Source organism: Marmota flaviventris, chromosome 2 (assembly GCF_047511675.1).
Source record: "Marmota flaviventris isolate mMarFla1 chromosome 2, mMarFla1.hap1, whole genome shotgun sequence".
NCBI classification, from domain to species: Eukaryota; Metazoa; Chordata; class Mammalia; order Rodentia; family Sciuridae; genus Marmota; species Marmota flaviventris.
Window position 1 is genome coordinate 203144552 of NC_092499.1, and position 17433 is coordinate 203161984.

At 56.8% G+C, this 17433-nt stretch overlaps 1 protein-coding gene across 2 annotated transcripts in view; it reads right to left on the reverse strand.

Moving 5' to 3' along the window:
• Zbtb46 (zinc finger and BTB domain containing 46) overlaps window positions 1-17433 on the reverse strand; it is a 52703-nt gene that overhangs the window by 26257 nt on the left and 9013 nt on the right. For both annotated transcript variants that reach the window (XM_071609086.1, XM_027954200.2), the window contains exon 2: window positions 7532-8501. In XM_071609086.1, coding sequence (XP_071465187.1) covers window positions 7532-8468 — 937 coding nt within the window. In that variant the 5' untranslated portion in view covers window positions 8469-8501. The remainder of the gene's footprint in view (window positions 1-7531; window positions 8502-17433) is intronic.

Genomic DNA, 17433 nt, shown 5'->3' on the forward strand with positions numbered 1-17433 from the left:
ACCACAACCCAGAACAAACCTTCTCCCTTATAAGTCCTTTATCTCAGGTACTTTGTCACAGTGACAGAAAACTGACTGACACACTCAGCCACCAAGGAAATGGAAACCCTGAAGAGACCCACGCTTCTTCCCCCGAGGGGACAAAATCCAAAGGTGCCAATGGAACCCAAGGAGCTGCACGCTGCTGGTGGACATGCAACACGCAACAGCAGGAGGCTGCTGGCCGCTTCTTGGGAGGAGCACACCCTGGCCAGGGCCTAACAACCCCACTCCTCCGTGTTCACTGACGAGGAGCCAAACCAGGTGTCCAAAGACAAGTAGGCTCCCTGCAGCCTCCTCCACTACAGCCAAAACCAGATGGAGGCCACCCACAGGCGACCAAGAGCCAGCAGCACCACAGCCAGGCCACAGAACTCGGCTGGCCGGGATCCTGTGCTTCCTTGACACACAGACAGCGAGCAGCCTTGAAGACAAGGGACTACTGACACAGAGACCAGGCTGCAGGGGTGCGAGGGCCACTCAGGGTCCTGCTCACAGTGTGGCTGGATGGCAGCTGGACACACAGAGCTGAACATAGCGAGTGAGAAGAGGCAGAGCTAGAGACCCCACCTGGCCTGTAGATTGGCCGGCGAGAGGGGCTGCCAGTGCCGGCGAGGCACAGCATCATGTGGCCTGCTCCAAGGCCCGCGGGGCTCCTCTGCACCCGCACCTCAATGTGGGAGAGAAACACAAAGCCAGACCCAAGGGAAAGCCCTGGGACACTCCTCTCGGTGGCTCCAGGCTGGTCAGGACACTGCTCACAGCCCGAGGACCGAGGGAACCTGGGGTCACCCACCCTCTGCCGGACTACACGCCTTTGTCAGAACCCATCAAACTACAGGGGTGGTGCAGGCCTGGGCTCCCGCAGCCCAGGAGGCTGAGGTAGGCAAGTCCCAGGTTTGTGGCCAGTCTGGGCAATTTAGGGAGACCCTGGCTCAAAATAAAAGCAATAAGAAGGGCTGGGATGTGGCTCAGTGGTAGAGAGGCCCTGGGTTCAATCCCTAGCACCAAAGACAGGCAGAAAGAAAAAGCCAAGACACTTCTGATGTTAGTCACCCTGAGACTGAAGAAGGAAAGGCAGGGTGCTTAGACAGCAGCATGGGCACCCAGCCGGAGGCAGACGCAGCCCAGGCAGCCACACTCACTGGCACACACAGGGACCTGTCCCAAAGACGAAGCCCACCCCAGACACACCGGCCACCATCCCACAGGCTTCCAGGCAGGACCTCTCCCCCTCAGTGGGGTTGGGCTCCATGTCTGCACAAACTTCCTAAACATGAATTTGAGACTGGCACATTCCTGTGCATGAAATTCACCAACAAATGCAAACTGGACTCTGACACAGATAAACCTGAAGTGCATGCTGCCCACCTTTCAGAAAGCCCTGAAAATGAGGTGGACTGGGGTATGTGGATGGATATTCAATAAAGAAAAACAGTAAAACAGAATGCGCCCAGGAACCCAGAAGCGGTACGCTCTGCTCCCTTTCCTCAAGTTTCTCTGACTGTGAATATTTTCCCAGTACAATATTCGAGGTAAAGACAAAAAAATCTTCAACTGGTACACATGGATCTGCAATTGATCATATCACATCTCAAACAGTGAGAGATCATTTTCCCACGAAGCACACCTGCTGGTGAACACACCGTGTGCTAAGGATTCACATCCAAGTCCCCGGAGCCTGCGACACCATCACCTTACGTGGACAAGACCCCGCAGGTAAGAAAAATCAGGAGGAGGTGGGGAGAAGGAGTGAAGCAGAGAAGGAGTGAGGATGGGAGCAGAGGCAGGAGGGTGTGGCCATGGCCAAGCTGGGGGGCCTGGCCGGGCTGCTCCCTGGAGCTTGTGAAGGTCGCCTTGGGCTCCCAAGACCTGCAGGTGGCAGGTGCACCAAGACCTGTCCTTGGTGCTCCAGGAAGGAGCAGGCTCAGTGGGAGAGGGCAAGCCTGGGACTAGGAGGACAGCTGGCCTCTGGCTGGAAAATCCAAACTCAACCAAGTGCCCCTGTCAGGACAAAGGCCACACAAGGACAGGTCTTGTGGGCATGAGCACCTGTGGGGTGCTGGTCATGTTGGCGGTTTGGACTTCTCTGGCACATTATGGCACATTTGTTTCCAAGACCTTTTTTTAAATTTTGCAGGCTGAAGATCAAACTCTGGGCCTCACACATGCTAAGCACACAGTCTACCACCGAACCACACCCAGTCCTCAAACTTCTTTTTTTAAAAAAATCTTAACATATATTTAAGTATGCATACTTGGGTTGGGATTGTGGCTTAGTGGTAGAGCACTTGCCTAGCACATGTGAGGCTCTGAGTTCAATCCTCAGCGCCACATAAAAATAAATAAATAAAATAAAGGTATTGTGTCTAACTACAACCAAAAAATAAATACTTAAAAAAAAACATGGGGGTGGGGTTGTGGCTCAGAGATAGAGCGCTTGCCTACCATGCATGAGATACTGGGTTCGATCCTCAGCACCACACAAAAATAAAATAAAGATATTGTGTTGACCTAAAACTAAAAAATAAATATTAAAAAAAAAAGTATGCATGCTTACTCTGAGGGGCCTCAAAGACATTTCTGAGTGACATGCATCTCTGTCCACCTGTGTGAAAACAGTACTTGCTAGGGTGCTCAACACTGGCTGCACGTACCCGCTGTGCACCCCCCAAACAGTTTTTTTTTGGTACTAGGGATTGAACCCAGGGGTGCTTACCCACTGAGTCACATCCCTAGCCCTATTTTATATTTTACTTAGAGACGGGGTCTCACTGAGTTGCTTAGCGCCTTGCTTTGACTGAGGCTGGCCTTGAACTTGTGCTCTTCTCACCCTCAAACATTTTCTAAGAAAGCAGTGACAAGAGCTCTCAAATGTGCTGGGAGTAACCCACACCCCTGTGACCCCACCTACTCGGGAGGCAGAGGCAGGAGGACTGCAATGCAAGACCAGCCTGGGCAACTAGTAAGACCCTGTCCTAAAATAAAAAGTCAAAGGGGCTGGGGAGGTGGCTCAGTGGTAGAGCACTCCCCTAGCATGCAGGAGGCCCTGGGTTCAGTCCCCAGTATCACAAAAGCCACCACCACAAAGTGCTGCTCAGCAAAGGGCGACTTTCCTAACCCTTGTGCCTCCCACTGTCCGCAGGCCAGAGCGAGGTGGTGTCCTAGAGCAGGCCCGCCTGGCCCCTCCTCAGCCCAGGCTGATCTGCCTCTGCATGGGGACCAGGCATCCTCCCAGCTCCGCCAGGTGCCCTGCTGAGCAGACAGGCCACTAGTAAGCTGAGCTGATGCCCACAAGACCCCTCAGGACTCACCCTTTTATGGATCAGGTTTCCTAGAAAGGCCAGTGGCAAAGACAGGCCCTTGCCCGTGAGCTCAGCCTGAAGGAGCAGGTCAGCAGCAGAAGTCCCGGTGGCTCAGTCAGAACAGCCAGCGTGGAGGTCCTGAGGCCCAGCTCAGCACCCACCCCAGATGAGAGGCCAGAGTCCACTGGACCTTCAGCTCAGTTGGCACGAGCAGCGACCTGCCTGCTCCCCTGTGAAGCAGAGGCCCGTTGAGCCCCACGAGCATCTGGCTCCTGCTTTCACCTTCCTGCCCTCTGTTCGGCACCATGAGTGCACCCTCACCTAGATGGCAGAGGTGGAGCCAGCTCAGGTGAGCCCTCCAGCCTGACGGGGCCCTGCAGGCTGCACCTGGCTCAGGTGAGCCCTTCCTGTCTACAGCTGCTTCGCGAAGCCTGCACCCAATGCAACACAGAGACAGACGCACAGGCCCACAGCTTCCGGAAGTCGGTCAGTCTGCACCTGTGTGATCTGGTCAGGTTCTGATGCCCCTGGCTTCTCTCACTTCATCTCCAGCAAGGAGCACCAAGAGGCTGAAGAGAGCTTGGAAGGGAAACTAAGGAGGCTGGGACGGGCTGAGGCCAAGAGGAGCCAGGTCCTGGGAGCTGGCGCTGCCCACTCCCCACCCCAAGCAGGATTGGAGGCTGCCATGACAAGGGTGACACGGGAGCCTCCAGGGACCCATCTACCAACTGGGTGTTCTGTGGTCCCAGTGTGGTCATGAAAGTCCTGATGCAATGAGTTCCAACATTACTGAACATCACTGAAGTTCAGCACAGACATGGGTTCTACAAAACCACAACTGTGCTCTAGCTAGAATAAAGCTAAAGGCTCAATCCCAGCAGCTCCGACAGCTGAGGCAGGAGGATCGCGAGTTCAAAGCCAGCCTCAGCAACTTAGCGAGGCCCTGTCTCTAAACAAAATACAAAAAAGGACTGGGGATTTGGCTCAGCGGGTAAGTACCCCGGGTTCAATCCCTAGTACCAAAAAACCAATCAAACAAACAAAAAACACACAAAACCTCAAGGCTTTATTTATTTTTTCAGTACTGGGGATGGAACCCAAGGGCACTTTGCCACTGAGCTACATCGTAGGCTTTTATTTTATTTTGACACAGGGTCTTGCTAAGTTGCCCAAGCTGTCCTGAAACTTGGGAGCCTCCTGCCTCGTCCCTCAGGCTCCTGGGGTGACAGGTGTGTGCCACAGCTCTCAGCTTACAGGACCTCACTCTTGCAAAACCCTGGACGGGGCCCTGGGCTGCTCCTCCGCCATTCCTGAATCAGCAGCTTCCTCTCCACCGCCCAAGGCCTCACCAGCCACCACTGAAGTCGCTGTCCTCTGCAGACGGGGCAGTGAGGCAGAGCCCCAGGAAGCTGACGCCAGCAGGGCAGGCCTGGCCAGACTGTGCCAGGGCTGCATGGCGGCTCTGTCCTGCCCGGTGCTGTCCCAGACGCTCTCACAGGGGGACAGTGGAATACTCTGTCTTCAGAGCAGCTAGGTCAGAACACATGGGACCTGTACTTGGGAGAACTGCTCCTAATGGCCAACGGGTCCTGGGGCACCACGAGCCAAGGGGACACAGAGCAGAAAAGGTGAGTGAGCTGGCGGGAGGGCTGGGCGTCCAAGATCTGGCCGATGCCCAGATGACTTGCAGTAACCACCCAACACGTTTCCTTAGGAAAGAGCCTTTCTCCTTCCTCTAAGAGGAGGGAGAGGGGAGAATCCTCCCTAGGATACAATAAACCTTCAATGAAAATGAGCTGACCTCCCTAAGGGACTACGACTCACACCTCTGAATCCCAGGCTGGGGGCCAGAGCAGAGGCCAGAAGCTCGGGAACGACTGGCCACTAGGTCCCATGCCCGAGCCCAGGCCCACATCTCACGCCCACGCCTCAGCACTGGGAAAATGCTGGCAGGAGCAGTTCATGGTTGCCTTGGAAACCTAAGGGTTGAAGACGCAAAGGAAAGTACACAGCCGCAGTCACTTGTTGGAATCTGGAAACACCTGCTCCCCAACTGTGGAGACGTCCAGCCAGCAGGCGTGAGGGGCGTGCTGCTTCCTAACCCGCTGACAGCTCTGTGACACAAAGGCCCCCAGAACTGTCACCTGCAGGTGACTCACCACACACGGGGGCCTTGGTGCATCTGTGCATGTCAGACCGTGCCCATGGAGGCTAGTCACTCTCCAGGGGCTTTGTCAGAGCTGTAGACGATTGTAAAACAAAGCTGGGAGCAGAAGTGAGTCATTGACGTGTCTGCTCTTGTGGGTACCTCCCCATAGGCACAGCAGGGACATGAGTGACTCTCACCTGATTCTATTCAGCTCAGCACCAGTGGTGGAGGACCTTCTCAGGACATTTGTCCATGTCAGGTAATCCTTGCACTGTCACACCTGGGGGACAGGTGACACTGGCATCTTGGGTGGAAGCCAGGGACTTGCTCTACATCCACTGTGCTCAGGACATCCCCACAGAAAAGGGAAACCCTGAATTAAATCAACTTCAGCTGAACGTGGTGAGCTGGGCCCTGCCTTGGAGGCTCAGTGTGAAGGCTGGGAACAGAGAGTGCGCAGTGAACAACAGCATTCCACAGCTGGTGGATTCTGGCAGGGCCCACGGCAGGTCCTGTGTGGTGGACAGAATTCTGTTTGGGATGATGAAAAAGTGCTACAGAACTGGGGGGAGAGGACTCAGGGCACAGCATCGGCCCAGCAGGCACCTGGGCTCCACCCCAGCACCCAGTGAAATAAGTTCTGGATGTAGAGCAACGACATGGCACAACAGCGTGACCCGCCAGTGAATTGTGCACTTAAAAGTAGTTATGATGTCCCTGGGCACACTGGTGCCAGCCTGTAATCCCAGCAGCTCCAGAGGTTGAGGCAGGAGGATCGTGAGTTCAAGGCCAGCCTCAGCAACTTAGCAAGGCCCTAAGCAACTCAGCAAGACCCTGTCTCTAAATAAAAGATAAAAAGGCTGGGGATGTGGCACAGTGGTTAAACGCCCCTGAGTTCAATCCTCAATGCCAAAAAAGAACAAAGTGGTCACCCTGTAAGGTTCATGCTATGTACGTTTTACTGCACTGAGCCAGCCAGTGTGGAGACCTGGCCTCAGGAACCCTCCACAGCACTCCCAGCTCCCGAGGCTTCCGTCAAGGAGAGGAGGAGCTTAGGGCCCAGTGTCCACCCACCCAGCCAGCCCTCCCGCCCGCACACAAGCTCGCCTGGCATCGGCTGCACCTTGGCAGGCTTTGGGCCCTATGGTGTCTGCCCCATGAACACCTCTGTCCACTCACATGTACCCAGGGTGCATTCTAACCATCCTGGCAGCCTCCCTGAGTGAGCAATGGCCACCTCTGCTCTGATCAGTGCCCTTCTGGCCTGGGCCTGGGAGGAAGGACAGTTGGAGCCCCACCTGCCGCTCAGAGGACATGCAGCACAGGCAGAGGCTATTGCTGGGTGCTCCGCACCAGGAGCAGCCCCAGCATGAACACGGAGCGCACCGTCTTCCATTCTGGGAGATGGACAGCACACTGCCTGCAGGCTGAAGCCCAGCTCCCATGCATGGCTTCAGGGCCCTGGAAAGCAGGGCAGAGGGCCTGTGCGGGTCATGGGCCCCCAGCATGCAGCAGCCCCTATTAGCCTGGCGGGGAACCACACTTAGCAAATACGGATCCTGCATCCTGCGGCAGGCCCAGGGCCACAGCACTGCTGCAGCAGCTGAGGGGACAGCCTGGGTCCCACAGACACTCTGGTGACAGGCGAGTGACCCCTTGAATGACCCCTTCAGTCACCATATACAAGAGGAAGCAGCTGGACCCACACCCCACACGGGGCTGAAGAGCTCCCCCAGGACCCTCCCCACTGTTCCACCTACAGACCCCTCAGCTGGTCCCCTGGCCTTGGAGGAGCCCTGCCCCAGGTGGCCACTGGTGTAGTGCGATGGGAACGGACTGGCAGGGGCTCCCAGACACCAGTCGCCCCAGCCTGAGCCCCGTCACTTATGTTCCCGTGGGAACCCCGACTCCCGATGAGAGGAGGAGACCGCAGAAAGCCCCCAGCATGCACCAGCGATCACGCCACTCCACCCACAGCCATGAGGCCACGGACGCCGGGCACTGGGCGTGGACCCGATGTGGCAAAGGAAACGCTTACTTGAGTCCCGGCTGCCGAAGGGCCACCCGGGCGTGGGGAGGAAGGCGGGCGAGGGGGAGCCGGCCCCACTGCCTTCCTCCACCTGCTGCGTGATGTGCCGCACCGTCTCTTTGTTCTTCCGGTTCTTCCTGCGGCCCGTGGGCTGCCAGCCGTCGCCGGCTCCTGGCTCTGAGGCAGAGCTCGGCATCGTGCTGTCCTTGGCCGAAGGCAGCTCGCGCCCTCCATAGTGAGGAGGCGATATCTGTTCCTCCTTGATGCGCAGAGACCCGTAGCCCACGTCTCCAGGCCACAAGGACTGCGAGGACACGTCGTCGGGGCCCTCGGCCTTGGGCTCCTGGTCCTCCTTCCCATAGGTGCTGCCCCCCTCGTGACAGCTGGCAATGGCTGAGTCTCCGGAAGAGTTGGCGGGGCTTGTGCGCCGCGCCAGCCACGGAGAGATGCTCCTGCCAGCCATCACAGCAGAGATCAGCGCCTCTGTGCTGCTGCCGGCCGGGGCGCCGATCTCAAACTCTGCGAGCTCGTCGGCAGCGTCCGACTTGATGCTGATGTCCAGGGCAGCCTTGATGAAGTCATGGCAGGCCTGCACAATGTCCGTCATCTGCAGGAAGCTGGCGGCAGACATCACCTCGATGACGTTCCTGCTGGTGAGGGCCAGGTGGGCCGAGTACATGAAGTCAATGATGGCCTTGAAGCCCTGGGCAGTGACGATGTCCAGGTGGGTGACGGTGGCTTGGTCAGACGTCTTCTGCACCTGACAGTAGAGCGTCTTGAAGTAGCGGCTGCTGCCCAGCAGCACGTTCTTGTGGGCCTTGAAGACCTTGCCTTCCACCACGACGCACACGTCGCACAGGACGCCGTGCTGCCTCTGCTCGTCGAGCTCGCGAAGCAGCTGCCGGTAGTGGGACGCGATTTCCATATCTTCCTTTCGGTCGTTCATTGGCAAGTCGTGGTGTTGCCTCTTCTACGCACTCTGTGGGGCAAGACAGAAGAGTTACCCGTGCAGCCCAGGCGGACAGGGACTGTGGCAGGCAACAGTGCAGGCCAGCAGCCAGCACAGTGGCCACGAAAAGCCCCGCATACAGAGGGGATGCGCACGGCCAGCGGAGCCGCCCACACACCTGGAGCACAGGTGAGCAGGAGGCATGCACCCCACCACGGAGGGCAGCCGGCAGCAAGCGGGCGCCGGCCCTAGCCAGCAGGACATCTCAGGCCCGTTTCCAGGCTCATGATGGACATGGGTGCCGAAAAGAATCCCCACACAGGAACCAACGTGCCCCAGAATTAATAAGGCCACCCTTCAGTGAGTAGATGGGCCAACTAGGCTAAACGACCCCGACTGTGGGCGGCCACGGGGGCACACTTGTAACCCCAGCGACTCAGGAGGCCGAAGCCGGTGGCTCCGTGTGCTCAGGCTCAGTGACGTGGAGGGATGGACCACAGCTCCGCGAGCCATGCCGTGCACACGGAAACGTCAGTGCCTCGCTTCAGACCCAGGAGTCGCAGCTGCATTATTTGATTTCCTGCAAGAATAACATCCCTCTCCTTTTCTTTTTTCTTTTGTCCAGGACTGAGGATTGAACTCAGAGTGCTCTACCAATGAGCCAGACCCCCAGCCCACTTTATTTTTATTTTGAGAATCTTCCTGCATTGGCCTCCCAAGACTCCAAGATGACAACCATGACCACTGTGCCTGAAGACTGCTTAGCAGGGACTTTTTGCAGAGTTGCGTGCTCAGAATATTGATGCAGATGTAGGATGGGGGCGCTCTTTCCCTTGGGCCCTAAGCAGCTCCACCAGGAAGGTGATTTGTTCTAACCTCCATACAGGTCTGTCCCACCCAAACTGCATCTCACACTCAGAGCCCAGACCAGGGGACAAGGAGCTATGGCCTCAGGCACCCCCTGCTGGCCAGGCCTCAAGGCCAACTCCTCCCTGGGTCTGGTCACCACACACATTCAGGAAAAAGTCCATTCTTCTTGGAGTGATTGTTTTTTGTTCCTTTGCTTTGGAGTTGTTTTTGGTCTTGGGGATTGAACCAAGGGCATTTTATCATTAAGCCACATTTCAAGCCTTTTTTATTTTATTTTGAGGCAGGGTCTTACTAAATAACTGAGGCTGACCTTGAATTTGCAATCCTCCTGTCTCACTCTCCCTGGAGTCCCTGGGATTACAGGGCCACCACACCCAGTCTCGAGAGAGAGAGAGAGAGAGAGAGAGAGAGAGAGAGAGAGAGAGAGAGAGAGAGAGAGAGAGAATCTTTTAATATTTATTTTTTAGTTTTCAATGGACACAACATCTTTATTTTATTTTCATGTGATGCTGAGGATCGAACCCAGAGCCCCGTGCATGCCAGGCGAGCACACTACCGCTAAGCCACATGCCCAGCCTCATTGTTTTTTTTAACTTATTTTTTAGTTGTAGGTGGGCAACTTAGCCAGACCCTGAGGAAGAGGAGGAGGAGGAGGAGGAAGAGGAAGGAGGAAGAAGAAGAAAGAAGGAAGAAGAAAGGAGGAGGAGGAAAGGGGGGAGGAGGAGGAAGAGGAGGAGGGGGGGAGGAGGGGGAGGGGGAGGGAGAGAAGGAAGGAGAGGAGGGGGAGGAGGGGGAGGGGGAGAGGATGGGGAGGAGGGGGAGGAGGAGGAGGAGGGGGAGGGGGGAGGAGGGGGAGGGGAGGGGGAGGGAGGGGAGGAGGGGGAGGGGGAGGGAGAGGAGGAAGGGGAGGAGGGGGAGAGGATGGGGAGGAGAGGAGGAGGAGGGGGAGGGAAAACGCAGGGTTCCTGTTGGCTGACTGTGCCGCAGCCCTGGACATGTCCTCCTGGTCTACAGGGCTCAGCAGACCCCAGCAGGCTGTCCACAGGAGGAAAAGCAGGGAGGCTATGCCCCGTTCACCCAGCAGCTCCCCGGCACACCCGGCAGCTGGGCAGGACTCAGTTCTCAAGGCACTTCCTGGGTGCTCACAGTTTGTGCTGTTCTGGAAAGCTCAAGACGGAGATGCGTGTGCATTGCCACATTACGGCATAAGGTACGATTCACAGGCACCACATGGCCTCCGCTCATGACTGCATGCAGCATCCTTAGGGGTAGGGATGTGGCTGAGTGGCAGGGTGCTGGCCTGGGGGTACAAGGCCCTGGGTTCAGATTGTTTTAAATGACGTACTCCAATATCATTAACAGACACCAGCCCAGGGGTGAGACGGGGAGCCAGCCCAGTCCCGGGGCTCAGCCTAACCTTCACTCCACCAGGGCCCACAGCCAGAGGGGGCACCCAGGCCTGCCGCAGTGGGGCTGGGGCCAACTCTGACACCACCACCTACAGGCAGACTCCAGTTGAGGCCAGTGAGCGGCAGGGGCCCAGGCAGCATGAAGGTGCTGTGGAGGACAGGGAGAGGCAGGGGCCGCACCTGTGCTGCAGGGCACAGGTGGTCTCACGGCACCCCACGGAGCCTCGGCTCTGACATGGGCGGCCTCCAGGCCTGACTGCAGCCTCTGACTCCCCACCAACCAAGAATGTGAGGCAGAAGTGACCCTGGGCATTCCTGAGCATGTTTGCACTGACTCCATGATGGAGAAAGACGGGCACCCAGGCAGTCCACCAAGTCCGAGTGCTAAGGGCCAGCCTGGCCTTTCAGTGCAGAGAAGCCCAATCCACACGGCTCAGCCAGGAGGACAGCTAGCAAAACTGGCAGCTCCCAGCATGAGCGCGAGGGCTGCCTCCAGCCCTGAGCCTGGGCTGCTCAGGAAGCGGTGGCAGGAGAGCAACAGGAAGCAGAGAGCACCAGCTGGCCAGCATTCAATGACTGGGACATCCAAGGATGAGGAGCCACAGGACAGGAGTGAGGCTCAAGCCGCAGCCCATGCCACAAGCGGTGCACTGGCCAGCAAGTGTGCTACTGGCCTCAACAGCTAGGGACCCTAAAGGAGGCCATTACTATGAGGGGAACCTGCCCACACGGGCAGCCACTGCCCAGGACCCTCACATCCTGACTCGGGCTCTGCCTCGTGGGCAAGTGGCCCAGGTCCAGGCCCTCAGGTGAAGAAGACAGAAAAGGATCAGCCCAGGGCACTGGCCCAGAAAATCCTCCTCAGGGTTAGCCAGTGACCAGGCTCAGGCCCTGTGCCTGGTGTGTCCACTGCGGGCAGGGCTCCAGAATGCTCAGCTTTGTTGCTTCAGCTGCTGGGAAGTTGGCCCAGGAAAAGGGAAGCTCTTACTGCCTGGGCTCCGAGGTGCTCCTGGCCTTGAACCTGGCTCCTAAAGTTGACTTTCACCCTCGGGTCACAGAGTTTGAAGGGCAGCTCAGCCCTATCAGAGGCAGCACGGAGACCCCTCCAGACATTGGCCCTGCCTCCTCCAGGAAGCCCTCCTGGGTGCCCCAACCACTCTGTCCTTAAACTAGCAGCACACCTGCTGTCCAGTGCTGCCTGAGCTGCCCTGCCCTGCTACTGAAGCTGGGGCCTCTCAGCCCAGGGACCACACCTCAATACCACACAGGTTCCATGTACACAATCAGGTAAAAAAACTACCATGCCTTCGTCACATTAAACCTGCAATACCAAAACTGTGCATTTTTAACCCAAGAATATCTCAAAACATCCTTTTTAAAGTGCTGATAGAAATAAAACAAGATGGCAAGGTCCTTGGTCCTAGGTCAAGAGCTGGAGGTGAACAGCATGAGGCGATGGAAGACCGTGTGGCACAGGGAAGCTTACAGCGTGCCCTGGGCCCCACCAGGTGGAGCAGGACCCTCCCTCATGCTGGGCTGGAGCAGGGTGGAGGGTGCAGGGCCTGCACTGTGGCTCCAGAAAGGAATCCAGGCCTCTCCCAACTGAGTGGGGTGAGGCAGGCAGGGGTCCATATGCAAAGGGGGAATGTGGGCACAGATGCACAGAAAGGCTGCATGAAGACAGCCACAGTTGAGGGGCCTGGCCTGCAGCCCTCAGGAGGGCTGCCCCTCGACACTTCGGCCTGAGAGCTGGCTGCCAGGACCCGTCAAGAAGAAACTCCCGCTGGAAGAGCCTGTCTGGTCCTGTGGCAACGCACCCTAGGAGGCCAGGCATAAGCAGCAGTGACTTTGTAAACACTACCCTTTTCTGCAGGGCCACACCTGTGATTCCAGCTACTGCAAAGGCTGAGGCAGGAGGACCCAAGTCCCAGGCCAGCCTCGGCAACACAGTGAGGCCCTGTCTCAAAATACACAATACAAAGGACGGGGGTACAGCTCAGTGGTAGATCACCCCTGAACTCCATCTCCAGCATCATACACACACACAAGAAAGGAAGAATGTTAGGAAACAAGACAACTCCACAGCTCAGGAGGAAGGCAGAGGACCCACCAATGGCACTCCTCAGGGTGGTGAGCAGTGGGGGCACCAGGGTGACCTGGGTAGTGCACCTGAGCCCGGGGCAGGGTGCAGCTCAGCGGAACAGCCCTCGCCCACCTGTGCAAGCCCCAGCCCTGGGGAACGGCCACTGCTTAGCTGCCTCCCTTCAGGGCCAGGTTGTAGGCTCAGCACATGTGTCTGTGGTGTAGACCCAGAGTCACAGTCAAAGGAGCAGCGCAGGGCTGGGGCTCAGTGGTGGAGTGCTCACCGGCATGCAAGAGGCACTGGGTTCGGGCCTCAGCACCACATAAAAATAAAAAAATCTCGTGTTCACCTAAAACTAAAAAACATATATTTAAAAAAAGAAGGAGCAGCACAGCCCCCCAGCAGGCCCCTAGCAGAGGCCACTCCCTCAGCAACTTCACCCACTGCTTGGCCTCAAGGTCCAGATGGGGTATGGGGGTGCCACCAGGGACACCTGGGGACACAGAGAGCAACTGAGGGCATCTTGGGGCACCTGGGGCTGAGGGGCACATTGCGTAGCCTCAGTCAAGGGGTGCCGAGCAAGCCCCTTGTCCTCTCTATTCTTTTTTTTATATATATTTTTTAGTTGTAGTTGGACACAATACCTTTATTTTATTTATTTATTTTTATGTGGTGCTGAGGATCAAATCCAGCGTCTCGCACGTGCTAGGTGAGCGCTGTGCCACTGAGACACAAGCCCAGCCCCATGTCCTCTCTATTCTTTTAAGGTCAACATGAATCCTGGCACTGGCAGCTGCGCTCAACCTTGTGTGCAGTGATGAGCGCTGGGGACTGACCCCTGGAGCACTCTACCACTAAGCTACATCCTAGCCCTTTTATTTTATGTTGAACTTTGCTAAATTGCCCAGGCTGGTCTGGAACTTGCAATCCTCCTTCCTCAGCCTTGCTGAGGAGCTGGGATGACACATGTATGCCCCTGTGTCCAGCTTTGGTTTAACTTAATGTTATGACTTTAAAGGGCTCTGGGCAGGGCCTAAAGAGACCAAGTGCCATGTCCTAGACTCTGAGAGTACCACAACATCTGAATTTATGAAGGTAGCAAAGAGCAACATCAAATCCTAAGTACCCAAAGCTGGTGGTGTACCCAGACCCATGCCCGGTCCTGCTACACAGCCTGCAGCAGGAACAAGGCTCCCAATGTAGTCCGTCTCTGACCCACCAGCTCTACTCCTGGGCTTTACCCCCAGGAAGCCACCCAAAAGGTCAACTCATCCCAGGCATGCTATGTGTAACAGTGAGGCTACGAAAGCCCCAAGCCTCAACAAGCGGAAAACAGAAAACCCAAGCACAGGAGCCCTGAGCTTGTCACCTGGATGCTCAGAAGTTGATAGGCAAGAGAAGAGGAGGGCCCACCAAAAAACTTAGGAGACCTGCTCCAAGCCCTTTCCACACAGGCCAGTGGTGGTCTTCCAGTGGGACATCCCACCAGAAAGTCAGATCCAGCAGCTAGGAGGAAAACTGCACCCATCCACACTCCTGTCAGGAGCAGAGGCTGGGAACCCAATAGAGTCCAGGTGCTTGCTCTCATACACCTTCTAACCTGAAGACCAAGCCACCTCCCAGGTGTCAGGACCCCAGTAAAGGAGGGCCGACAGGAACTTCAGGCTCTCCAGAGCTTGGGACTGCTCTGACAGTGGGGGCCTCACCTAGAACTGGGAACTACCAAGGGGGGGTCTCACCTAGAACTGGGAACTGCCAAGGGGGGGTCTCACCTATAACTGGGAACTACCAAGGGGGGGTCTCACCTAGAACTGGGAACTGCCAAGGGGGGTCTCACCTAGAACTGGGAACTGCCATGGGGGGGTCTCACCTAGACCTGGGAATGGCCATGGGGGGTCTCACCTAGAACTGGGAACTGCCATGGGGGGGTCTGACCTAGAACTGGGAACTGCCATGGGGGGGTCTGACCTAGAACTGGGAACTACCAAGGGGGGTCTCACCTAGAACTGGGAACTGCCATGGGGGGTCTGACCTAGAACTGGGAACTGCCAAGGGGGGTCTCACCTAGAACTGGGAACTACCAAGGGGGGCCTCACCTAGAACTGGGAACTGCCAAGGGGGGGTCTCACCTAGAACTGGGAACTACCAAGGGGGAGTCTCACCTAGAACTGGGAACTGCCAAGGGGGGGTCTCACCTAGAACTGGGAACTGCCATGGGGGGGGTCTCACCTAGAACTGGGAACTGCCATGGGGGGTCTGACCTAGAACTGGGAACTGCCAAGGGGGGTCTCACCTAGAACTGGGAACTACCAAGGGGGGCCTCACCTAGAACTGGGAACTGCCAAGGGGGGGTCTCACCTAGAACTGGGAACTACCAAGGGGGAGTCTCACCTAGAACTGGGAACTGCCAAGGGGGGGTCTCACCTAGAACTGGGAACTGCCATGGGGGGGTCTCACCTAGAACTGGGAACTGCCAAGGGGGGGTCTGACCTAGAACTGGGAACTGCCAAGGGGGGGTCTGACCTAGAACTGGGAACTGCCAAGGGGGGGTCTGACCTAGAACTGGGAACTTCCAAGGGGGGGGTCTCACCTAGAACTAGAAACTGCCATGGGGGGGGGTCTGACCTAGAACTGGGAACTACCAAGGGGGGGGTCTCACCTAGAACTGGGAACTACCAAGGGGGGGGCCTCACCTAGAACTGGGAACTGCCATGGGGGGGTCTGACCTAGAACTGGGAACTGCCATGGGGGGGTCTGACCTAGAACTGGGAACTGCCATGGGGGGGTCTCACCTAGACCTGGGAACTGCCAAGGGGGTCTCACCTAGAAGAGATAACTGCCATGGACCGGTGGGTTTTACCTAGAGGTGGGAACTGCCGTGGGGGTCTCCCCAGAGGACAAGGGAAAGACCTGCTTTCTTCTTCACCCCTCACAGAGAAGCAGCCAAAGCCCAGTGCTCATACTTCTGAAAGCAGAAGGAAATTCCTCAGTGGGGCTGTGGGCAGCTCCGGCAGGCTACCACCGACAATTCACGCCTAGTGAAGCATTTCTGGGAGCCCCCCTCTCTGTTCCAAAGCCACAGACAAGACACATAGAGTGGGAAACCTCGGGGTGCTACAGACAGGAGGTGGGTAGGTGGGAGCCCATGCATGTCCTGCAGGCCTGAGACCCCACCTGCCTGGGTTGACAGGCATCTCCAGTTACCAGGGCGGGGCTCTGGGCTGGTCATGGCCACCTGTCAGGCACTACTGAGCTCTGAGATTGGCCAGGCATAGAGGTGGACAACTGTGATCCCAGTAACTCGGGAGGCTGAAGCAGGAGGATCCCAAGTTCAAAGCCAGCTTCAGCAACTTAGTGAAGCCCTAAGCAACCTAAGGAGACCATGTCTCAAAATAAAAAATAAAAACATGCTCGAGATAGGACATGTAGTTAAGCACCCTGGGTACCAAAAAAATGAAGGGCACTGGTCTCACCTGCTATCCAGGGCCAGGGAGAGAAACAGACAAGGTTCTGGGTCCAACCCACAGAGAGAAGGAAGGGCACAAGGGCAATTAGCCATGCAAGTGGGGTGCTGGGAGGAGGGGACACAGTCCTGCTTTAGACAGGGAGGCAGAAGGGGCGTTGACAGATACTCCAAGCCAGACCAGACACCTGGCTCTTCTCTCCTCACCCCCACTGAATGTGGGAGGCCCGGCCCTCCCTGCCTCCAGCCTCTACAGCCCCCTGCAGGCTGAGACCGCAGTCTCCGCATCACTGCTGCCCCCACCAGGATGCTTACCGATTTGCTGGCTGCCAGGTCGCCAGGAACCCTGCCTGCCAAGGGACATACTACTTAATATGGTGGTCACCTGCACCTCTGCTGTAAAGAACAGCTCTGTCAGGGCCATGGTACCCTGAGAAGGAACAGCTCATGACACCCAGAGAAGCCTTCCCAGGCAGAGCCTGAGTGACGTCTATGGAAATGTGTCAGTGAGGCGGGTCTGTGGGAGCCTGAACCCCACACCGTCCAATGTGACCGCACTTGGAATCCAGGTCTCTGCAGATGTGATCGAGTTCAGATGAGCCCTACTTAACCCACCATGACTGCCACCCCTAGGAAAGGGGAGCATGGATACCCACAGGAGAGGACAGGGCAGACTGGGAGATGTGACCACCAGCCAGGCACACCAAGGCCTGAAGCTGGAAGGGGCAGGGAGGGTCCTCCCCAGAGCCTCGGGAGGGAGGAAGCTCACCGACACCAGGTAAATCTCTGCCATCTTCAGCCACCATCCCAGGACCCTCGGTTCTGGCAGCCACAGGAAGCACATGAACAGCAGCCTGCAGCACCCCAGTTGCCCCACAGCACAGCAGGAAAGGCCACCTGACATGGGACGCTAGTGGTTTTCACCCTGGGCCACAGTCCACCACCACATTCTGATTCAGAAGTTCTTAAGGGTACTGGGGCCTGAATCCAGGGGTTCTACCACAGAGCCACATCCCTAGCCCTTTTAATTTTTAAAAAAAAAATACATTTTTGTTGTAGATGAGCACAATACCTTTATTTTTATTTATTTACTTTACGTGGTGCTGAGGATAGAAACCAGGGCCTCCCGCGTGCTAG